Below are 20,590 nucleotides of genomic sequence, written 5' to 3' on the forward strand. Positions count from 1 at the left end.
ATTCACTTTATTCCTTATTTAATTATTTACTTTTCTTAACTACAAGATGCATTCTTATTAACATTCTTTTCTTTAGTTTTGACCTAAGAGTGGTACAGAATAATTTTGTAATAAATGAATTTTATTATTTCAGTAAAAGCACTTCTGGATTATAATGGTATTTATCATCCTGTACTATTCTAATGCATTACATAAGTAAAAATGAGTAGCTACAAGTCCTTGCAATATAAAAAGAAAAAGGCAGTTAACATTGTTGACACTGTTGACACCCCCTTTGTTATGTGAGAGTTTTATTGACACTTTGCTGTATTCACAGAGTTCTGTCCACATGTAGAAGAAAAAGGCTACATCAAAATCACATTTCTGGAAATAGGTACCCCAACAATACTCTCCAAAAGCTGGGGAGTAGCTGATTCAAAGCTACAGATGGTTAATACCTTATATGCTGGCAATACTTAGCAGTTGGGGAACAAGAACATTCAGTACAGGGCTTCCTTCCCTTCTCCCACCTTTGAACAGCCTGTCAAAACTGACCATAATAGTGTAGATGATTTTATGAAGCCAAGTTAAAATACTTAACCAAAATACAACTTCCTGGAGGAAACAAAGCACAGACTCAGCTGTATAGTTTCAAACTGAGCAACTGTCCCATTACAAAAACACTTTCCCAGGAAACAACACTGTCAGCTTAGGCACAGAACATTTAGAAGGCTAAGGAATGCTGATAAACTGGAAAAAGACGCTGGGAAGTGAGCAGAGCTCTGGAGAAGCAAATGCAAGTAACTCCCTAGAAAGAAACTGTGTTCATGGAATAACTGTCTCTCTGTTCTTTCAAAATCCCATTGCCTTTGTAGTCCTGTTCCATTACTTCATAGTTACATCCTAATGGCCTTACTGACTTCACTAGGCACATAAAATGAAATACCTGTTTGCTCTATCCAATCACATATATATTCTGATTTGCATATGTGTATAAAGAGAGACTGTAAGCCCACCCCTATTTATGCCTGTCTTCCCCTCTGCAGTTGTCAATAAACCAATGTGTGCTTCAATGTAATGTGTCCTGGTCTCCAGTTCAAATGTACCCCTAAAATATTCTATTACAATAGTACCTGGTTTTTGGTCATGCATATGCAGAAATGCAATTATTTATGAGTAGTTGTCAAAAATTGCTGACATACCATCTGACTCATTTCTTTGTCACGTATGGCTATATTCATAGTGCGCATTTAACTGGATTCAAATGTGAAAAATCAAACAGGGAGAGCATATATTATAAGCAACATATTCTCTAACCCTTATTAGAGAAAGATAAAGGAGGTACATTTTTATGCAACCCAATACAAATGATTTCTGAATCATTTGTAACTGTATAATATCTCATAAATATTTCTTAAACTATACTAGCTACTTTCTATTTATGCAGATTTTATGGAAAGTGTAAAATATATTTGACCACATTTCAATACCTAAATTTTGCATTCTGATAGAATCAATATGGGGTAGTGATTAAGGTGTTGGACTAGGACCTGGAAGATTCAAGTCCACAGTGTTGCAGCTGTTAGGAAAGAAATAGATGAAGGAATGTTATATATGCCACCTTGATATAAATCTAACAAATAAAAATGGTTGTTCCTTAATAAAGGGGACAATATTCATAAATATATTGTCATAACAAATAGTTGCTTTGAAATGTGGTAGACTTTTATTCTTATTAGGACAATTCATCTTTAGCTCCCATCCAGGGGGTAGAAAAATCAGGAATTTCTATTTAAGAACTATTGAATCAATGCCATTATAACATCAATAAAATGTCCTTATAAGAATCTTCCATATCCTAGTCCTTTGGTTTATATATAATTTAGTTGCTATGTTAGACATTTAGTGGTATTTCTAGAAGTATTTGTATTCCCTTGTGGACTTAAAACAAAACTTGCCCAGCTGAGCAAACCCATTAGACTCAGTTCTCTATTCACAAAGACGGAGCGTAAAAACTGCAGGCGATGGGATAATAATGAAATGTCATAATGATCTCAGCAGCAAAAATCTCTGTTGAGGGAAACAATGAAAGAATATGTCAACTACTTAAATTTCATTACTTTGTATATGCCACCACATTTGCAAAATAATTTATATTCTGCCCATTTGTTAATATATACTTGTTAAGGAATTATACAACAGAACACAACCTTCCTTCCTAGAGACATTCCACATTCTGGCTGCATTTTTGAAATAACCAATACAAATCAAAATCCTTTATTACATTCATTTGTAATTTACAGAAAGAACATTCACATCAAAATTCCATAGATATAAAAAGTAGGGGTGGACTCTTTAACCAAACTTTGTGAGTGTGATACAAATAATAGTTAATAAGCTTTACAGGCTAAATATTTAACTAATCTATTTTTTTTTAATACAGAGTATGGTACACATTGTACTGAATAAGAATACTCAGGGCAAACAAAATGGCACTTACTCAGTTAGCAACTGAATAACTGGATAATTAGAATAACAGCATTTAAATCCTTCACATTCTTAATCCCAGTCTAGAATGAGGTCTTTCATTTTCCATTTAAATTGGAAGAAACATGTCCATCAATGAAAATGGGAGCTTTTCTTCCAATGCACATAACTGATTAGTTTGGTATTGCTTAAGAGTGAGACTGAAGAATGGCAGAAGATGTTAAAGCTTTCCTACAAGGTGATAGGTAAATGGACATATACTATTTCCTTTTAAAAGTCATTTTTAGATGGTATCTGATTTCATTTCTAGGCTCAAAATAACAAAAAATATATAAATAGTAGACAATAACCATGTCGGGAGCAAAAACTGAGACAATTAATGAACTGATAAAAATAAAGTATGGCATTTTTATTTGTTGCTTAGAAGAAGTTTTAGATGTAAAAGCATTATCTTATTTAATATTTCTTCACTCTTACTTATTTACCTGTCCCTTTTCTTCTTCTGTTAGCTAAATCTATCTAAATTTTACGTTGTTACTAAAATTATCTGTCTTTTGCACTCTAAGACCTGGGTCACAACCTTACTTAGGGGGAGGAAATAGTCATCAGGTCACTGACTGGTCAGATGAAAAGGATTTGAAATGCTTCAGCACTCAGGATTTATTCTTCCAAATGCTTGCCTTATGTACTATAAAATACGTCAACATTCTTCTTTCCCTTCTATTTATGTGGGATATAGAAAAATTAACAGAGTTTCTGATGATGAGGGCATAAAATTAAAATTTTAAATAACTGATATATTACCACATTTATGTGATCTGATAAAGACTGTAAATTCCTCTTTAATTTTAGAGGCAACAATAAAATAATAAATTAATATGAATTCAATGGGGATTTGTTTTTAAAACACAAATGTCTAATAGCTGAATCCAAAAAGTGAGCAACCTGCATTAGAGTTATTATAAAGTCCCATTGGATTCAGTGTAAACATGTTCAGGTTTATGAATTTATGCCAGATAATAGACAGAGAAAACTGTTTAGGCTAAAATTTGGAGGGGTGTACAAATATTCTGAGCACAGAATATTCCAACTTTTGAACAACATTTCATGTTCCTGGTTAGGAGCAAAACAATCTATGTTCTAAAGTGTTGTCCCAAACTTAAACCAATGCTCTTTTAAATGTACTATTTTGTGACTGAAAAAAAATAATCTAAGCAATAAAGAATAATAAAAGAAAAAGGCACAGATTCTTCCCAGCTGCTATTGGCTGGTCAGTTGAGGGTATAGGAATGAGGGAGAGCCATTTAGGCTCATGCTTACGTATTGAGAACTATATTGGTTTGCTCTTTCATCGAAAGACACAAGTTGGAAATCAGTCAACTATGGAGATTCACTGCTGAGTCAAGTGTTATCTACCCAGGCAGCCTTCCTCTCATTCCCTACAGTTAATAATACTGTTTGCTCTTAATTGGGTAGTTAAGTAGTTGAGACTGGTTAAAAATAAAGCAGAGTGACAGAGACAAAGATATTTTCCTACCTGACATTGCTAGTCTATATCTCCCTCTCTCCCGCCAAAAAGTTCCCCTCATTTACATTTTCTTGTTTATTTGAGGGTGATTTACTTGCTGGGTACACACATTTAGTGTGCACCAGTGGAAGCTGACTCACAGTTAGCATCTTCTGTCACAGCCACCCACTAATAATTCAAACAGAAACCTACAGCTAATGTAGATGCTGCTATTTTGGTTACTGGTTCATTTGGGTGACCTGAAGTGCATGGGTCTGAGGCCACGTGGTGTTGAAGTTTAAGTGATTCCAGAAATCCTATCAGCTGGACATAAGAAAAAGCCTTCTGCCTGCCTGGTAAAGAAACATACTGTAGTTTTTAAATTCTTTGTGATGGGGAAATTAAACATTCATAGACTTAAATGTAATGTTGTTGATCCTTGTGTTCTATGAGTGTTGTATTTCTTTTTTCAGAGAAATTGCCAAATGTAAATGTCCATACTGTAAGTTATAGATAGCTCCATTAAAAAGTTGATCTATCAGTTTGCCAAATGTTGAAATTATATTGTCATATCTGTTGAGCTTTACAAGCATTTTGCAATTTTTTAAAATTGGGCTCAGAGGGCAACTGGGAACCAGCAAAGTTGATTCAATATAAGAAATAATGAAGGGCTTTAAGGATGCTCCAGCAACTCTTCATGAAGCCAGTTGAATTTCTTGTTATTCAAGGGCCTTCCAGCAACAGATTCTTGTAATGGTCCAGCCTTGAAAGTTACCTTAACCATATCTCTCTTCCCCCAGCTAGGCTGCTTTATCAACTGAAGCAGTCTGCATCAGCACTGTATTGAGAAAGATCTGCAGACAGTGTATCTGTTTCTTAAGTGGGAGTGCAGCCCCATCCAGAGCATATATATCTTCTGAATCCTGAAGTTCAATCCCTGGTGTAAATAAAAACTCCACCTTGTCTGAATTCAGATTTAGCTTACTCTTCCATAAGAGTCCCTTACAGCCTAGAGACACATGGGGTATCTGGAGGTGTCATCTCTGAGCTTGCAGAAAAGGAGAGTTATAGCAGAATTTTGATGACACTAGCTACAAATGTTCCTTCCCATATAATCCTAATGTTGTTAAGATAGACTTATCTTTTGAATCCTTCCACCCTTCATTACTTTGCTGAGTAGCTACTTAATATCTCTGCAAAGAAGAATGACTATTGTTCAGAGTCAAGAGATTCTGCAAATGGAGTGGGGAAGGAATGAAGAAATAGCACTTCATATAGCATCAGATAATAAAATCACATATTAGAAAGCTAACTAAAATAGCCTTTACTATGCAGTCTTATTTTATCACCTCTAATGTTTCATGAAAGTGTTTGATTAATTGACATTTTAATCTGATGCTATAGTTATACACTATTTCATTCCTCACCACTCTTTCTTGTTCTTTCTTTCTTTCAATTTCTACTTGTTATTCTTGGGGACATCAGAAAATGAGATACAGGTTTTACTTTAACAACAACCACCCCTCCCCTTTTAAACAATGAGAAAGCAAACAATTTCAACAATGTAACTGAAGCTTCAACAAATACATGTAAGGGCCCTGCTGTCTTACAACTTTTCAGAGCGCTGCTATTGTGAACTGGGTTTGCACTCTGCCAGCAAAGCAGCTCTGACCCATGGAGAGCACTCCTTCAGATCAACACTGCCTCAGGCTTTGCTGAGTTCTCCAAGAAGTCTTACATTTCAGGCATCAAGTTGAATTTCTTCTGGAGATGATTAACCCAAACCCATGACAGATTTTTTCCAAGATATCTAACTCTTTATGTTTATTTTATCCTGGCTCTTTTTGGATGTACTGGACACAAGTAACCTACTCATTTTACATGTTAAAGGACTGGTGGAGAGCCATTAATTCCTTAAAATATTTCAATGTGCAATTCTGTGAGCTCACACTAGATAATAAGAAACAAGCAATAGGATTATGATACTTGAGTGAAAGATTCCTTTCTGTCTTGAAATCTTTTTAAAAACATTTTTAATAATCAGGAGTCAGTGATCTTAGGCCTTTTAGAAATGCATAAGCTGTAATAATAATTGATGAGATATTACACTAGCCAGTTAAAAGTAATGCAGCATCTAAGTTTGGAATCAACCAAAAAAGGATATTGTGGTTTCCAAAAGCTAATATTATTTCATAGTGTTGGTGAATCATCTTTAAGTGAAATTAATTTTGAGGATTCATAAGCAGGCTCTACTTTTGGAGGAATTATGAATATGATAAAAATTTATTGGCCTTTTGATATAATAGAAATATCAGACTATGGCATAATGTTTGTTTCAGATAACCTGAAAATATGTTAGAGCCACTTTGTATATTCTCCAAACCTTTCTATTAATACACACAAACACTCCTATTGATACTTACAGCCATTGCATATAGTTAAAATCAGTTCAAGATACTTTTATCACCACTCATAAATTCATGTTACTCTCTGGCTCTATATAACACAAAATGGAATTTAGACAAATCAAGGAATGCACCAATGACTAGATTCCAACAGAAGAGGGAAAAAAGAAATAGGAGAGTTTAGGATTCTAGTAGTGTTAGAACAGGGAAGAGTAGGTTGCATCTCTTAGTTCAAAAGAAATGCAAACCGGTTTCAATATAATATCCAAAATGAAAGGACTAATCTGAGACATGTGGATATAAAACAGAGCCCATCTAAGCATGCTCAAAGGCACTTTCCAATTTCCTATTAATTCACATATTGACTGTATAAATAGCAACCTGTTTATTTAGGGCAGCTTTATCTTGTCCTTCCAAAGTATTTGGAGCATAATACACAATCTTTAGCTTGGTTTCATCTTTCTAAAATGTCTGCATAATTGGTTCAGTTAGGAGGTGATTCTAAATGATGTTCTGGCACTACATATATATGAGCGTGCGCAAGCTTCATGGGCTCCTTCTGCATGCTTTTCTTCTGACATGGCTGCAAGAGGACTAGAAGCATCCATGTCTGTTTTTAAATTAACCAGATTTCCTTCGAACAACTGAATTTAAGGAATGCAAGTTAGTTGAAATTAAGATTTGATGAACAAGTGAAAATAATCAATGTTTGATTTTTAAACAACTTTTAAAATAATAGACTTTTTAAAATAATAGTTTACATTTAGCCAGAATTCCTCTAATTAGTTTAAAACTCAAGACTAAGACAAATCCAAATCCAAAGCATCATGATAAGCACCAGGTATCCATACAAATCAAGCACCGATGTACAGAGGTATCATAAAAAACAGAGCTTACTAACAAAATCTGGGGGTGAAGCTTCAGATGGAGTAGCAACAGTACCGGTAAGAGTGTGAAACATGAGGTTTCATTATATGAGATCACTACGTTCCTTCTATTGTATGAACGTCTGGCAAAAATATGGGATTCCTATAATACATAGGATCTGCACATTTTGCACCACACCCCATGTGGCAGTTTTGCTATCATACTATATACTCTGTAACAGTGTAAGGTAAACTCTGCAGAAGTATGACTTGCCATTTATCTCTAGCTATTACTGAGCCACTGGTGCATTATTTCAAGCACTGTGTGTGTGCTGCTAAACTAGAAGACGGGGGTTTGTCAGAAGTGCTTGTGTGCCTAAAAGAGAGTGAGAGAGAGAGAGAATGGGAAAGCACTTCCTCATTCTAACAAATGCACTATGCTGCATAATATGATATATTGTACTAAATGTTCATATTCACTGACATTCATACTCCATTACATATATTATACATACAGTTACTTAATTTTTAGGATTATGTACCAAATAACCACTAAACTTCCCCTCACTAAATAAAAAAATAATCCCTCAAAAGGACTATGCAAAAATTGTATTTTCCCTTCTGCAGTACTTCTTATCAATACATCCTTCTATAACAGAGATTCTGTAATCTTTCCATTTGTTAAGGCTGAAAGGTTTTTTTTTAAATGTAGTTTATTCATCAATTTGTTTTAAATAGATACACAAAGAGCTGCCAGAATAGCTTATAGACCATTTAAAACAATACAATATAAAGGTGAATTCAGCATAATTAGATCCATTCCAGAAAATGTCATGCTTACAAGAAGACCCACTGAAATCAATGGCAAAGTCATAATTAACAATTATCACTGATTTAACTGGAGTTACTATAAGCATGACTAACTCAGGATCCAACTAATTAAAAACTAAGCAGATCAGCAATAGTTAAATAACACTACTACTGCATAGATATGAGTTTTAAGGATTTGTAATGCCTGAACCAATAAAAGGGCACTAGCTAATCAGACACAGTCTGTGTGCTACAAATGGAAAGTCCTCATCTGGTTCACTACCATCTACCTAACTGTTGAAAGCAAAAGGAAATGCAAAAAAAAAAAAAGACATTGGTTAGCTGTTTAATGTTCTTTAAAATGGTTTGCATAATTAATAAAATACAGCAACAATGGACAAAGTATTGTCCATTCCACTCAAAATAAAACAAAAAATAAGAAGAAAAAAATGGAGAGAAGAAAAACTGATCCTTGAAAATAAAATGATAAAATTAGGATGTTCTAGCTGTGATAACTAGGTAAGTGATGTGGGAGAAATGAATCTTACTCCTCCTATTCACTAAAGAGGTTAAAACTGTCGGTACCATTTTTAATGTAAAACAGTTTTCTTTATCTACCTGGTATAATACATTTTACATCCTCTCCATTGTTCTTTCTCAGAATCTGTTCACCTTCCTGCAGTATAACATGCATCTATGTGATGAATGCTTCATTCCCCCAAAAAACAAGGTTTTGACAATTTCTCTTGTTAAGTATTTTTTGTTTCCGTAATGTTGGGATCAGTTATATACATATAAAAATATTGTGTAGTAGTTCATTTACAGTTCAAGGACCAAGGGAACTGAAATATCTTTCCACAACAAAACAGGGACTTAACTATTAAAATGAGGCAATGTTAGCTGTTCATTTTATTTTTCACTGATATTTTAATAGTATGTGAACAATTTTATTTCTTCCTTCCTATGACATACATTACTAGATGCAGAATATTTAAATTAAGAAAATCTGCAGTATGAAAATATGTTTAATTAAATAAGTTAGTCATATGTTCGTACCACAGCATCAAAAGCACTTTCATATACGGTTGCCAACTAAAAATCCTTTATTACTCTTCTAGATTATGCCAGGATTAGTTTTAACTAATAAATGATAAATGTATCAGTTAAAGAGACTGAAAGAAGAATCACTCAGGAAACATACCATATATTCAGATGTCTTATGATTTTTCATTATGGTGATATATTCCAGTTTAACAAAACCTTTTAAAAAATCTAATTGTTTCACTTCCTAGGGCATACCCTTTCCAAACTAGCAACCCTTTTAACAGATAACATATGTGTACTTGCTGATGGTGTTAAATTCCATTCTCTATTTCTAACTTTCAAGAAATAAAGGAAATATATTTTGAATGAAGCTATCTCTTCAGTGGGTCTCCTGAGATATTAGCGTTAAAAATTTCCACCTGAACATTATATGTATATGTGTACCTGCAGCATTAGCAGATTTAAATTGTATGCATTAAAGCTTTTCTTCCTGCTAACTAAAGCAAAGTATTTTAAGGAAATTGATCCATATACTGGTATGACTTTCATGATTTCGGACATTCTGAGCAAAAAGATAAATAGAATGAAACTTTTTTGCATACCTTCAAAGTAACCAATTTTTGTAGTCTGTGGCTTCTTTGGTGGTTTCACAGGGGGATGTTTATTTTCATTGTTTTTGAACAACGCCAGGCGCACAGCTGGGTCTAGACGACAAGAACAAGTTAAAATCAAAAGGTCAGATCTTGCTCATTCGTTCCCCAAAAGAAGTATTCGCCTTTTAGCCATTTATTAAGAGAAACAGAATATCTTTGTAGGTTTTACATTAGGAAGGATAATATACTATTTCTAACATTAAAGAGTTAAAGGACCTCAGTTTCAATCATATATCTTAAAACAACTATTCTGTAATTTGGCTGTAATATATGAAAATTACTATCATAAAACAAAACTATAATAAAAAGTATATTTGAGTTAATAGTTGAGTGTCCTGGTTTGACCATGCAGTTTCTACTCAATTAAAAAAGTGAAAAATATACACTCAGTTACAGATGTTCTTACCCTCACTTAAAATAAAATAAAATAAAATAAAATAAAATAAAATAAAATAAAATAAAATAAAATAAAATAAAATAAAATAAAATAAAATAAAATAAAATAAAATAAAATAAAATAAATAGTTTAGTGGGACTTTCTCTCACATAAGTAGGAACAGGATTATAGCCTAAGGGAATAAACTAATTAAGGTTGCTGCTATGTTGAATCAAGGAGCATAATTTGAAATTTAAAAATCTAAATATCTTACGATTTGATGCTAAAGTTAAAGAAACAATGCAATACAAGTTTGCATGGCTACTTCAGAGACTACTTTCCACTGTCTTTCTATTTGTCTTCATGCACAGCCACTTTCCAAAACACTGAGGTTTCTTCTCAATGTTTGTTGGGGTTATCCAACTAGCTGTGATGCTGAAAATAGGATGGCTTGGGATAGGTGGGGAGTGGCCCACAATCCGCTTTTGTTTCTAAAACACATCTCCACAAGAGTTGGAAACAGTTCAACAGCGGCACAGTAATTTTTGTCCAATCAGAGTTTTTAAAAAGCTGCTTCCTCACACCTTTTGTGAGGCATTTAACTTGAAACAGTTTCTGTTCCTCTTCTCAATCCAACTTCAAAACTACTCTGACTGAATTAGTGGAATTCAGAGGCTAAAAAATAAAATATGTCATGGTTAATAATAATGGGTGTTTAAGGCCAAAGAACTGCATTATGCACTACTGCTTTATTAGAAATGGGCATTCTTTAAAGAATATTTGACATTTTGCCAATCTTCTTGGTTAGAAATGTTCTGGTATGATGCCAACACCTTTTCTATTATCTCTTATTAGAGAAAAGTTGGAGTAGACACAGTAGATGAATAAATCACAGCACACATTTGGTATGGTTAAACTGTGGCCATAACTTATTTAACTACTTGAACAAACAATCATAATTGTAATGGATTAAAGGAGAACAGCCCTCTGGGCCATCACCTAACAGCACTGGCCCACAAGCATATACTCAGCCAACAGATGACTATAACTTGCATGGAAAGCAAACCTGGACCCTTTCTTTTGATAAAAGCCACAAAACCTTTATATGTGCCAGAATTTAATTTTCCTTCATGCAAGCTTCATGCAGTATGTATTGATAAATGCATACTGAGTAAAATAATGCAATATTGAAATTAAGTATATTCAATCTCAACAAACTATGGGCATTTAATTTAAATTGTAGCTTGTCAGTCCTTAGAGCTGCCAGGCAAACTTATTGGTTTGAGGTCGAGGGGAAGTTCTTCATTTTATATCTAAATATAAAATATAAAAGGTTTTATCTATTAATTCATGCTATGCTTGTACAATTAGTCATTACACCAGAGACTGGAACAGTAAGTTAAGTCTCCCCAAGTGATTTAGTGAGTAGGTTGATATGGAAGATGAATATTTAAAATGCTGGTTTTATTTTGGTCAGTTTCTTGAAAGTAGTTTTGAACATCATAGGAAAGATGTCAATATATTTTAAAAACAGAAGAAAATCTAAAACTAGGTTCTGAAGCATGAAATGCACAAAAGAGATAAAACTGTGAATTAAAAAACAGCATATATTTTACATATTCTGTAAATGATTACAGGTAGTCCTTGTTTAGCAACCACAATTGGGACCGGCAACTTGGTCATTAAGTGAAACTACTTACAATCTTATTTCAGCTTTCCTTCACTCTACAGACCTGTGAAGGTCATAAATATGAGGATTGGTCGCAAAATTACTTTTTCATCACTGTCATAACTGCGAACTGTCACTGTATGAGGCAGTTGCTAAACGAGGACTACCTGTATTGCATAAGTATCTGTCTTGTCCATATCCATTTTTGGGGAACCTGCCACCACTTGTGATTTCTGTGACATGAACATATCACTATACTCATAAATTAAGATGTATCATATATGGAATTTCCTACACAGAAATTATAATTTGTACTGGAAATGTTTTAATGAGGATGGTCCAGATAAAAAATATAATCCCAAGAAAGTCTAAACAAAACCAGTGGAAGTTAACACTTAGCCACCAATTGATTGTAGTGGAAATTATGTTCGGCTAGATTCATGAGAAAAGTCTAGAAGCTGAGATAGGGAGCTTCAGAATCTGTGACCCTCTACATTCTGTTGGCTACAGCTAGATATGTGTAATATCAATCTAAATCCAGTTTCTCTCATGTTGCAAGTATTAACTTATTATTCCATTCAAATGCTCTGCAAAATATTAAAAACACCTACCCACAAATGCCTGCTTTTCTTTTTGTACTTCACTTCATATGCTTGTTTTGTAATCATCTTGTGTCTTTTCCAAATATGCACTTTTTGTACATATGCCCCCATCTATATTCATGTATTCATGCATTATTGCAGCACATACCAACAGTGAATCTATACTGGCAGATCTGTAAGCCACAGGCCCAGAGTCTTTGTGAGTCAGGTGGCATATACTGTAAGAGTGTGTGTGTATGTGTGTGTATAACACACACCAAAATATATACATATATATAGACACATACATATAAATATATTTGTATTATTCATTATTGAATTTTAGATTGTTATTGAATTTTTAATAATATACAAATTATTGTTGCTGCTACCTTAATATCTGTAAATTGCCTAAGTCCATAAAGGCTGAAGTGGTACATAAATAATGTAAATAAATAAATAACTACTAAATTTCTTTTACATTTTTAGATATAATTCTCATTACCCATGACTACTGGCCTTTCTAGCTAGAGCTAATGGGATGTGAAGTACAACAGAAGGTCACATGTTTCCCATTCTTGGATTAAGTTAGTGAAAATTAGAAAAATGTATTTTGAAGAGATGTCATTGGGTTGCTATCTAAGCCGAAACCTATTCAGACCTTAAGATATCATTTTTAGCCACTTGCATAAAATAATAGAATCATTAATACTATATTATAACTCTCCTATTTTTGCAAACTTGTTTTTTTTAAATACAAATCAAACTTATTTATATACAACTTTTCTTAAGTATCTTATGTATTATTGCTCAGTAATACTTTTAACATGACCTGCATGCTTAGTTCCATATTATGGATGAGACTACCACTCAGTGAGTAGTTATTTGAACTGCATTTAAATGTGAACCTGTAATTTTTAGGCAACTCACATCCGATGCTCTTTAACTGTTGTGCTCTAGCTGCTCTCTGTTTATATATTAATTACATTCTCAACTAATTATGAAGTTAACTCTTTTTAGTAGGCAAACATACAAGAAAAGTACTGCCAGTATTGTTAATATTAGGAAATCCAGAAGTCTCTTTCTAGATGACAAAAACAAAATAGCTGACTTTGGTATGCTTTAAGAAAAAACAATTTATGACTGAATTAATCACTAGTAACATAAAACAGATCACATATGGAAAAAAGATGATACACTCCAATGATATGTGGGCCACCAAGTTGTACATATGTGAAAGATTCAACTGGACTCTCTGTCTTTCTCTCTCTTTTTTCTAAATAGTATGATAGAACAGGGTAGGAGGCCATGAGAATCACTATTTTTTAATGTAGTCTTTTGTGGCTAGACAATTTTCTTTTGTCACATGGTCAAGATTTTAAATTACATTTCTGAAAGGCATAAAACCTGGTCATATACCTTGGTCATAAAACAGTACTGGAAATAGATCTTAAATCCCTCCCTCACCTGCCCAACATCTTCATATAGTTAATTCTTTGCTCCTGGTGATTACTGTACAAACTAGAGATAATGATTAAATATTTAATACCAAATTGGTAAAATGAGTATCCTCGTCTTTGCTGTACTTCAGTCACAAAAGGTGTATAAAATGTCATTCTAGCAGTGCTTGAGATAAGGTAAACTCATTCCAACATAAACTTATTTATTTCAGCCTACTCTAAATAATCATGGAGAAAATCTATCCATTGGTCACTAGGACTTGATGGCACATAGTGAATCAAAAATTCTAAGTAAACCCTTGGAAGGGATAGCCATTGTGATAAGAGGAATCAGTAACATAAATGACTCTGATGCCAGTGCGAGTGAGAGCTCCTAATGGGGTTACCCTTGTTACAAAGTTTGAAAAGGGAGCAAAGATGCGAAGGATAACCTACAACAGAGGCAAGGGAAGGCAAGACAAGTCTCTGTAGGAATGATAGAAACCAACTCTCCTAGAGAATGAACTTCAAAAGCAAGCTTGGAAGGAGGATATGCCAATCACTAGTTCATAATTGCCAAGGAAACTCAATGGACATGACTGTAACATTTAGATGAGTTTGGGTGTCAGATGAAGAGATCTCCAGTTTGGAAGGCTTTCCTTTGGTTACTGGGGAAGAGTGATGTGATGACATACAGATAAAAGCAGCAAGGAAATCTGGTCACTAATGAGAATAGTATTGAAACATGAATTCTTTGCCTTATGAGGATACAAACAACTGGAATCTAGAATGTGAAAGGCATTAATCAAGGAAATCTTGAAAATATCAAAGTGGAAGTGAAGCACACTGAAGTGGATGTTTTAGAAACAATTCTACAGAAACCTATAACAATTGGAAAAGACTGGGCACAGGTCAAGATGATGAGTGTTTATCTATACAGTCACTTGAGTGTGGGCTAAACTTAATGACCCCAAGTTAGTAAAAGACTTGAAATTAGAATTCAGCATAACTAACACTCAACATTTTCCAAGTTTAAAAAAAGTATAAAAAGTAGAATAATTTAAGCAAATGTTTTTATAGGCACTTGCTTTATAGAAACAAAAAATTAGAACACATTTCTGAGTTAATGTGTATGGCCAGGGGATTGATATGAATATTATTAATATGAAACACTTCCCTAACCCTATTAGAGAAATAATGGCTAACACATATGAAGAAATATGATTATCTGGCATAGGAATTGTTTATCCTTTTAAAAATACTCATTATGGAAAGGTTAGTATTGTATTTCATTCATTTATTCATTAAATTTATAAGGTCACCCAATTCTCTTGCGATTTTGGCAGTGTACAATATTAAAACAATTTAAAAATATAGACAAAAGAACAATGAGCATCCCGGAAAAAAAATAACACAAATCTCTATAAAGAGCCACATAATACACAAGGGGTTTGCCATGTACTCTAGCCCAAGATGTGGGGGTGGAAAGCCAAGTTTTAAGGGCTCTTTTAAAGAAGGCCACAGTGGGAGGTCAAATAAATCTCTCGGGGAACGTTGTTCCAGAGGACAGGCACCGAAACAGAGAAGACAAGCCTCCTGAGTCTCACCTGATGACAATATTTAATGGATGAGACCTGGAAAAGGCCAACTCTGCCTTCTTGTACAAGACAGGCAGATCTATGAAAGAGAGACAGACCTTCAGATAACCAGGCACTATGACATGAAAGACTTTATAGGTAATAACCAGCACCTGGAAACCTACTGGTAACTAGTGAAGCTCACAAAACGGAGGTGTTTCATGGGTATGCCCATAACTGCCCATGCTGCTGCATTCTGGACCAGCTGCAGCTTCTGAATGGCTTTCAAAAGCAGCTGCACATAGTGATAATCTACACACACTGACCAAATCATGACTGGCCATCCCTAAATGGAGAAAATATGGTCAATGTGAGGTCACCATCTATGCTGTTCTCTCTATTCAGTTTTGGGAATTTTAGCAACTGGTTGCAATACCCAGATTTAACTATGTAAATTCTCTTAAAAATCAACAATGATTAAGCAGAGCTTTCTTTATTATTAATCAGCATAGGCTGACTTAAATAAGATTTTTAGAAGCAGAAAAGTCAATATGCATAATTTATATAATTAGGTTTAAAAGGTACTGACCAACTTTTTTAGCATTCGATTTCTTTGCTTTCATCTTATGTGCTCTTTTTAGCATCAGCTGTGCAGTAGAAATGTCTTTAAAACCCCTAGGGGGAAAAAAAAGATTATTCTCCACGTGCAAACATAGGTGTTTGTTTAATAAGCATGCAATCTAGTAACTCCCGAATCCCAACTTCTGAATGTAGTGTAGCCCTTTTGCTACACTGAGTACAGCTCTGGGCAGTCCTTTGACCTCCAGGAGTGGCTTTTCAAGGAAACAAAAGGCCAGGAAATAAGCAAAGAAAATGTTAAGTATACAGAAACAAAGTTCATGTGGCTCTTTGGATTCCATATATTTCCCCTGTCCAATTCTAAAGCAAAATACATAAACGTGCTGCATATATTTCAGTGCTACCTACAGAACATAATTCTAATTTTATGCATACTCAAACCATATTTTATGAGCACAGAGGCCTGAACTATACATATACATCCTCACAATATGGTTACCATTAGGAATGCTGATGAAAATGCTAATGCTTTGGCCATCATGTATGAAGAAGATACACAATATTGCAGAACAGAATAGCACAACTATTTTATATCAGAACATCAACATGTGCAAATTTTTCATCTAAACATACTGTATACTTTCAAGCCCACTATTTATGATTAAAAACTAGGTATGATTAAGCAAACATACCATTCTTCTGAAATTTTTTCCTCTTTTTCAGATCTCAGTGATAACTTTTGGGGGGGCTTCAAATCAGAAAGCTGTGAAGCAGTGCTTTTTTCTGACCTAAGGAGAGCAAGATTAAGATATTGAAAAGCTAGTCCAACAATAGATTCAAGTCTCTGCAGCCTTTGCTGTGCTACCAATTCCCATTATCTTCTGAAGTTAAGAAACAGAATCTACACTCATGCTCCAGGAAAACTTTATGCTGGAGAATAATAAGAGTTAGACATCTATATTAAATATTTATATTTCAATTACTTCAAACATATTTCAAGATTTTTCTGCAAAGAAATATGGTGTATAGCAAAGCTTTCTTTATATTAGATATTTGCATTTTAAGGTCTATTTAATTTTTTTGTTTCTTGAAATTTTAGGATTTGAGAGTTTAATACTGCTATGCTTTTTTTAAACGAGTAAAGGATGACTCATTGAAAAGTTAGGATTCTGAACTTGGCGTGTGCCATTTTAGTTATGAGCACATGTGCTTTAAATTTAATTAATTGCAGGAATTAGAATGGTAAAGCATCTAGAAGTTTTCAGTTATTCTTCCAGTGCTCATTCTGGGTGTTGTCAGTGTGCAATTAACTACACAGAACAACATACAAAGCAATTTATTTGACTTACCAGTTGCTAATCTGGGTGTTTTCTGACAATGTTGATCTTTTCCTAAACCGTGAAATTTTATGGGGAGGCCACTTTAAATTAAGTGAGCTGTTCTCACTTCCTGCTGGTTCATTGCACTTGTAAAGAGAGAAAACAAAATATTTATATCAATAGTTATCTTACTTTTGCTTGAACATGAAATATGAAAGAAGGGCTGACTTACCTACCACCTTCATTTATTTAAAGCTTTAATAGGCTACTTCTTTAGGCCAAGATAGTCCACAAACAAATTAATAACTAAAGAAAATACTAATATCAATAAACTCACAATAGAGAAAAAAAAGATGAAGTTTCAACTATTTCTAAGAATGAAACCAATGACAAGACAGGTAAATTCAAGTCAATCAAAAGTTAACTGAATCGATCAGGCGAAACAGAAACTGAAACAGAACTAGTGGTACTCTTTCTGAGTCAACTGGAGTTGTGACATTGCACTAACGGAGGCAATCACTTGCCTTGGGGCAATTACTGTAAATGTCTGCTTCTAAAAATCGAGCCCACAGTGGTGGAATAGATAGTTAGGCCTGATGGGGAATATAATTAAGAGGAGGCCTCTAAGATATGCAATCTCATACAGAAAAAAGACTTCCAACGGTAAAACTAGGACTTTTAATTTGGTCCAGAAATACACAGCCAGCCAGATCAAATTATGCAACATGGCCAAAATACTTATTGATCAGCAGACAGCTACATTTTTTTCATTAGCTGAAACTTCCAGGTTATATTCAAAGCAACCTCACACTGTAAGTTATTTCCAGAACACATTGTTCTTATGTGGTGAGTTTCTTTATCTAGATGCAATAATTAATGCAGCCTGCTATATAAATCTTTTGGATCATATAGAGAATTTCTTCACCTATAAATTATGCTTTTAGGAATATGTAGCACTGTTGAATAAACTTTTCACACAATAGTAAATCTATGGAAGAACAAGACATCGCAAAATTTATATGGAGGACAAGGCAAGTAAGCACACTAAAGTGGCATGGTATGAAAATATAATGTTTCAGTTTGCTATTCTCTCAGGACCTGACATAAGTTATGCGTATATCTAGAGAGAACCCTGTGAAGTCAGAGGCTTGAGGTTTTTATAACAGCTGCATTTTGCAAAGGCAGGATGCATTTTAAATTTTTAATGAAACAATGGCCTCTGTTGCAGTAGAAGCAGCCCAACTGAAAACTTCAAAGAAACATCCGGCATTGTGGAACATTCTCCTATACCCATATTCTCTTTTGTTGGATCACAGCCACAGACTTTAACAGGATCCAGTCATTTTACCATAATCTGGAATGCACTAAATTATCCCAATATACCTATGATGTGAGCAGATTTAAACTGCTCACAGTTTAAACTGCTTCTGGATCATAAATTTAAATTAAAGCTCCAGTCCTAAAGCGCTGGTAGACACTGTAAACACATTTTACAGTGTTTTTATATTTACATTTACTGGGATAGGAATCCCACCTAAAATCATTGAATTCACTCAAAGGTGTGTGTTTAGAATAGGATGCAAAACTTTATTACTCTCATAAGGAAAAAAAATAATGAATATGAAGCACAACTGTCTGCAGCTTATGATCATTCTCTGACTACTGGAGCACAAGTATTGTTGGGAACACACTACACATATAGCTAAGACACATTTAAGAAGGACATAAAGAAAGTTGACACTTCAGTTTATCAAATAACTAACAGACATTACAGTTCAATGATTTTTAGATGTTCTGAAAACCCTCAGCTGTTGCTATATAATGTACACTTCAGTATTTTTTTAAAGCACTTCGTCAACTAGCAACTTTTAATCCACTGCCAAATGTGCAGCTGAGGCATATCATTTTTTTTTTTTTTGCTACTGTGAAGTAAAGTGTTGAAAGAAATCCAAAATAAAGGGAAAAAATTAAGCAAATCAAAGAAAATCTACATGAAAAATTACATCTGGGGATGAGGAGGAAGTTAAAGGCTTCTAAAAGTAATTATGTTTTTTCAGTCAATAAATTGTGATATTAATCATACCAAGTACAGCAAGCTCCTAAAGGAATGAACAAAGGCCAAAGATGAAGAAAGTTTCCATGACATGTTACCTTTGGCGAGGGCAACTGGTCTGAGAACAGCAGTGTTTGTGAAAGGAAGCAGTTGGAATCCAAAGCTGGCCATTCTTTCTCTATGACAGCCTGGTTGGAAAAAAAAAAGTCAGTGAAGTTAATAGTGCAAGGATAATATCAATTCATTTTGATCACTTCAATAAAGTAGCATTTTGACTATGTTGTATGAGATTTTCAGTGTTCCTGGATCTTATATTAGAATTGTCACCTATCATGCAGCCAAACTCAATGAAGTGATAAGGAATAGTTTTGGATTAGTGATACATTTAAACATTTACTGTTGACTGATAGTAATACTGGTGGGAGAAATCTAGATTCTAAATTGTTTTTTATTCATATTAAGCCTCAGACACTGCCAGAGCCAGGATTTAACTCAAAAAATTATCCCCTGCATATTATAGGTGTTTCTATGTGTAATTTCACTCTGGAATTTTGTGAAAGTTAGAAATATACAGGGAAAGGCAAAGGATCAAAAACATGATCCTTACAGAAATATTGCCAGGCTGTTTGTTTGTTTAATTAATTAATTAATTAGTTTAAAGAATGTCTATGGCTGCCCAGTTTGAACAATACAATTCTTGGAGGTGTACAATAAAGCAAAAAGAAAGACAAAACAAGATAAACAATCTCAATTAAAATCCAACAGACATTCATAAGCAACTAGAGGCCTACCTTACTACTTTCCTCTGGACAGAAACTCCAATCATTGTGGCCCCAGTGCCCAAGAAAAATGCCAGGTTTTTAGTATTCATTTTTTTTCTGAAGCAACTGTTGTTGTTTATTCGTTTAGTCGCTTCCGACTCTTCGTGACTTCATGGACCAGCCCACGCCAGAGCTTCCTGTCGGTCGTCAACACCCCTAGCTCTCCCAGGGATGAGTCCGTCACCTCTAGAATACCATCCATCCACCTTGCCCTTGGTCGGCCCCTCTTCCTTTTGCCCTCCACTCTCCCTAGCATCAGCATCTTCTCCAGGGTGTCTTGTCTTCTCATTATGTGGCCAAAGTATTTCAGTTTTGCCTTTAATATCATTCCCTCAAGTGAGCAGTCTGGCTTTATTTCCTGGAGGATGGACTGGTTTGATCTTCTTGCAGTCCAGGGAACTTTCAGAATTTTCCTCCAACACCAC

The 20,590-nt window shown here is 34.3% G+C and overlaps 1 protein-coding gene across 1 annotated transcript in view; it reads right to left on the reverse strand.

Annotated features, from left to right (window-relative positions):
• LRRIQ1 (leucine rich repeats and IQ motif containing 1) overlaps positions 1 to 20,590 on the reverse strand; it is a 107,927-nt gene that overhangs the window by 30,444 nt on the left and 56,893 nt on the right. The window contains exons 18-22 of the mRNA XM_063308399.1: positions 19,443 to 19,532; positions 17,322 to 17,437; positions 16,665 to 16,760; positions 15,983 to 16,068; positions 9,701 to 9,802 (exon numbers count right to left, since the gene is read on the reverse strand). Of these exons, the coding sequence (XP_063164469.1) occupies positions 9,701 to 9,802; positions 15,983 to 16,068; positions 16,665 to 16,760; positions 17,322 to 17,437; positions 19,443 to 19,532 (490 nt within the window). The remainder of the gene's footprint in view (positions 1 to 9,700; positions 9,803 to 15,982; positions 16,069 to 16,664; positions 16,761 to 17,321; positions 17,438 to 19,442; positions 19,533 to 20,590) is intronic.

Source organism: Candoia aspera, chromosome 7, assembly GCF_035149785.1.
Source record: "Candoia aspera isolate rCanAsp1 chromosome 7, rCanAsp1.hap2, whole genome shotgun sequence".
NCBI classification, from domain to species: Eukaryota; Metazoa; Chordata; class Lepidosauria; order Squamata; family Boidae; genus Candoia; species Candoia aspera.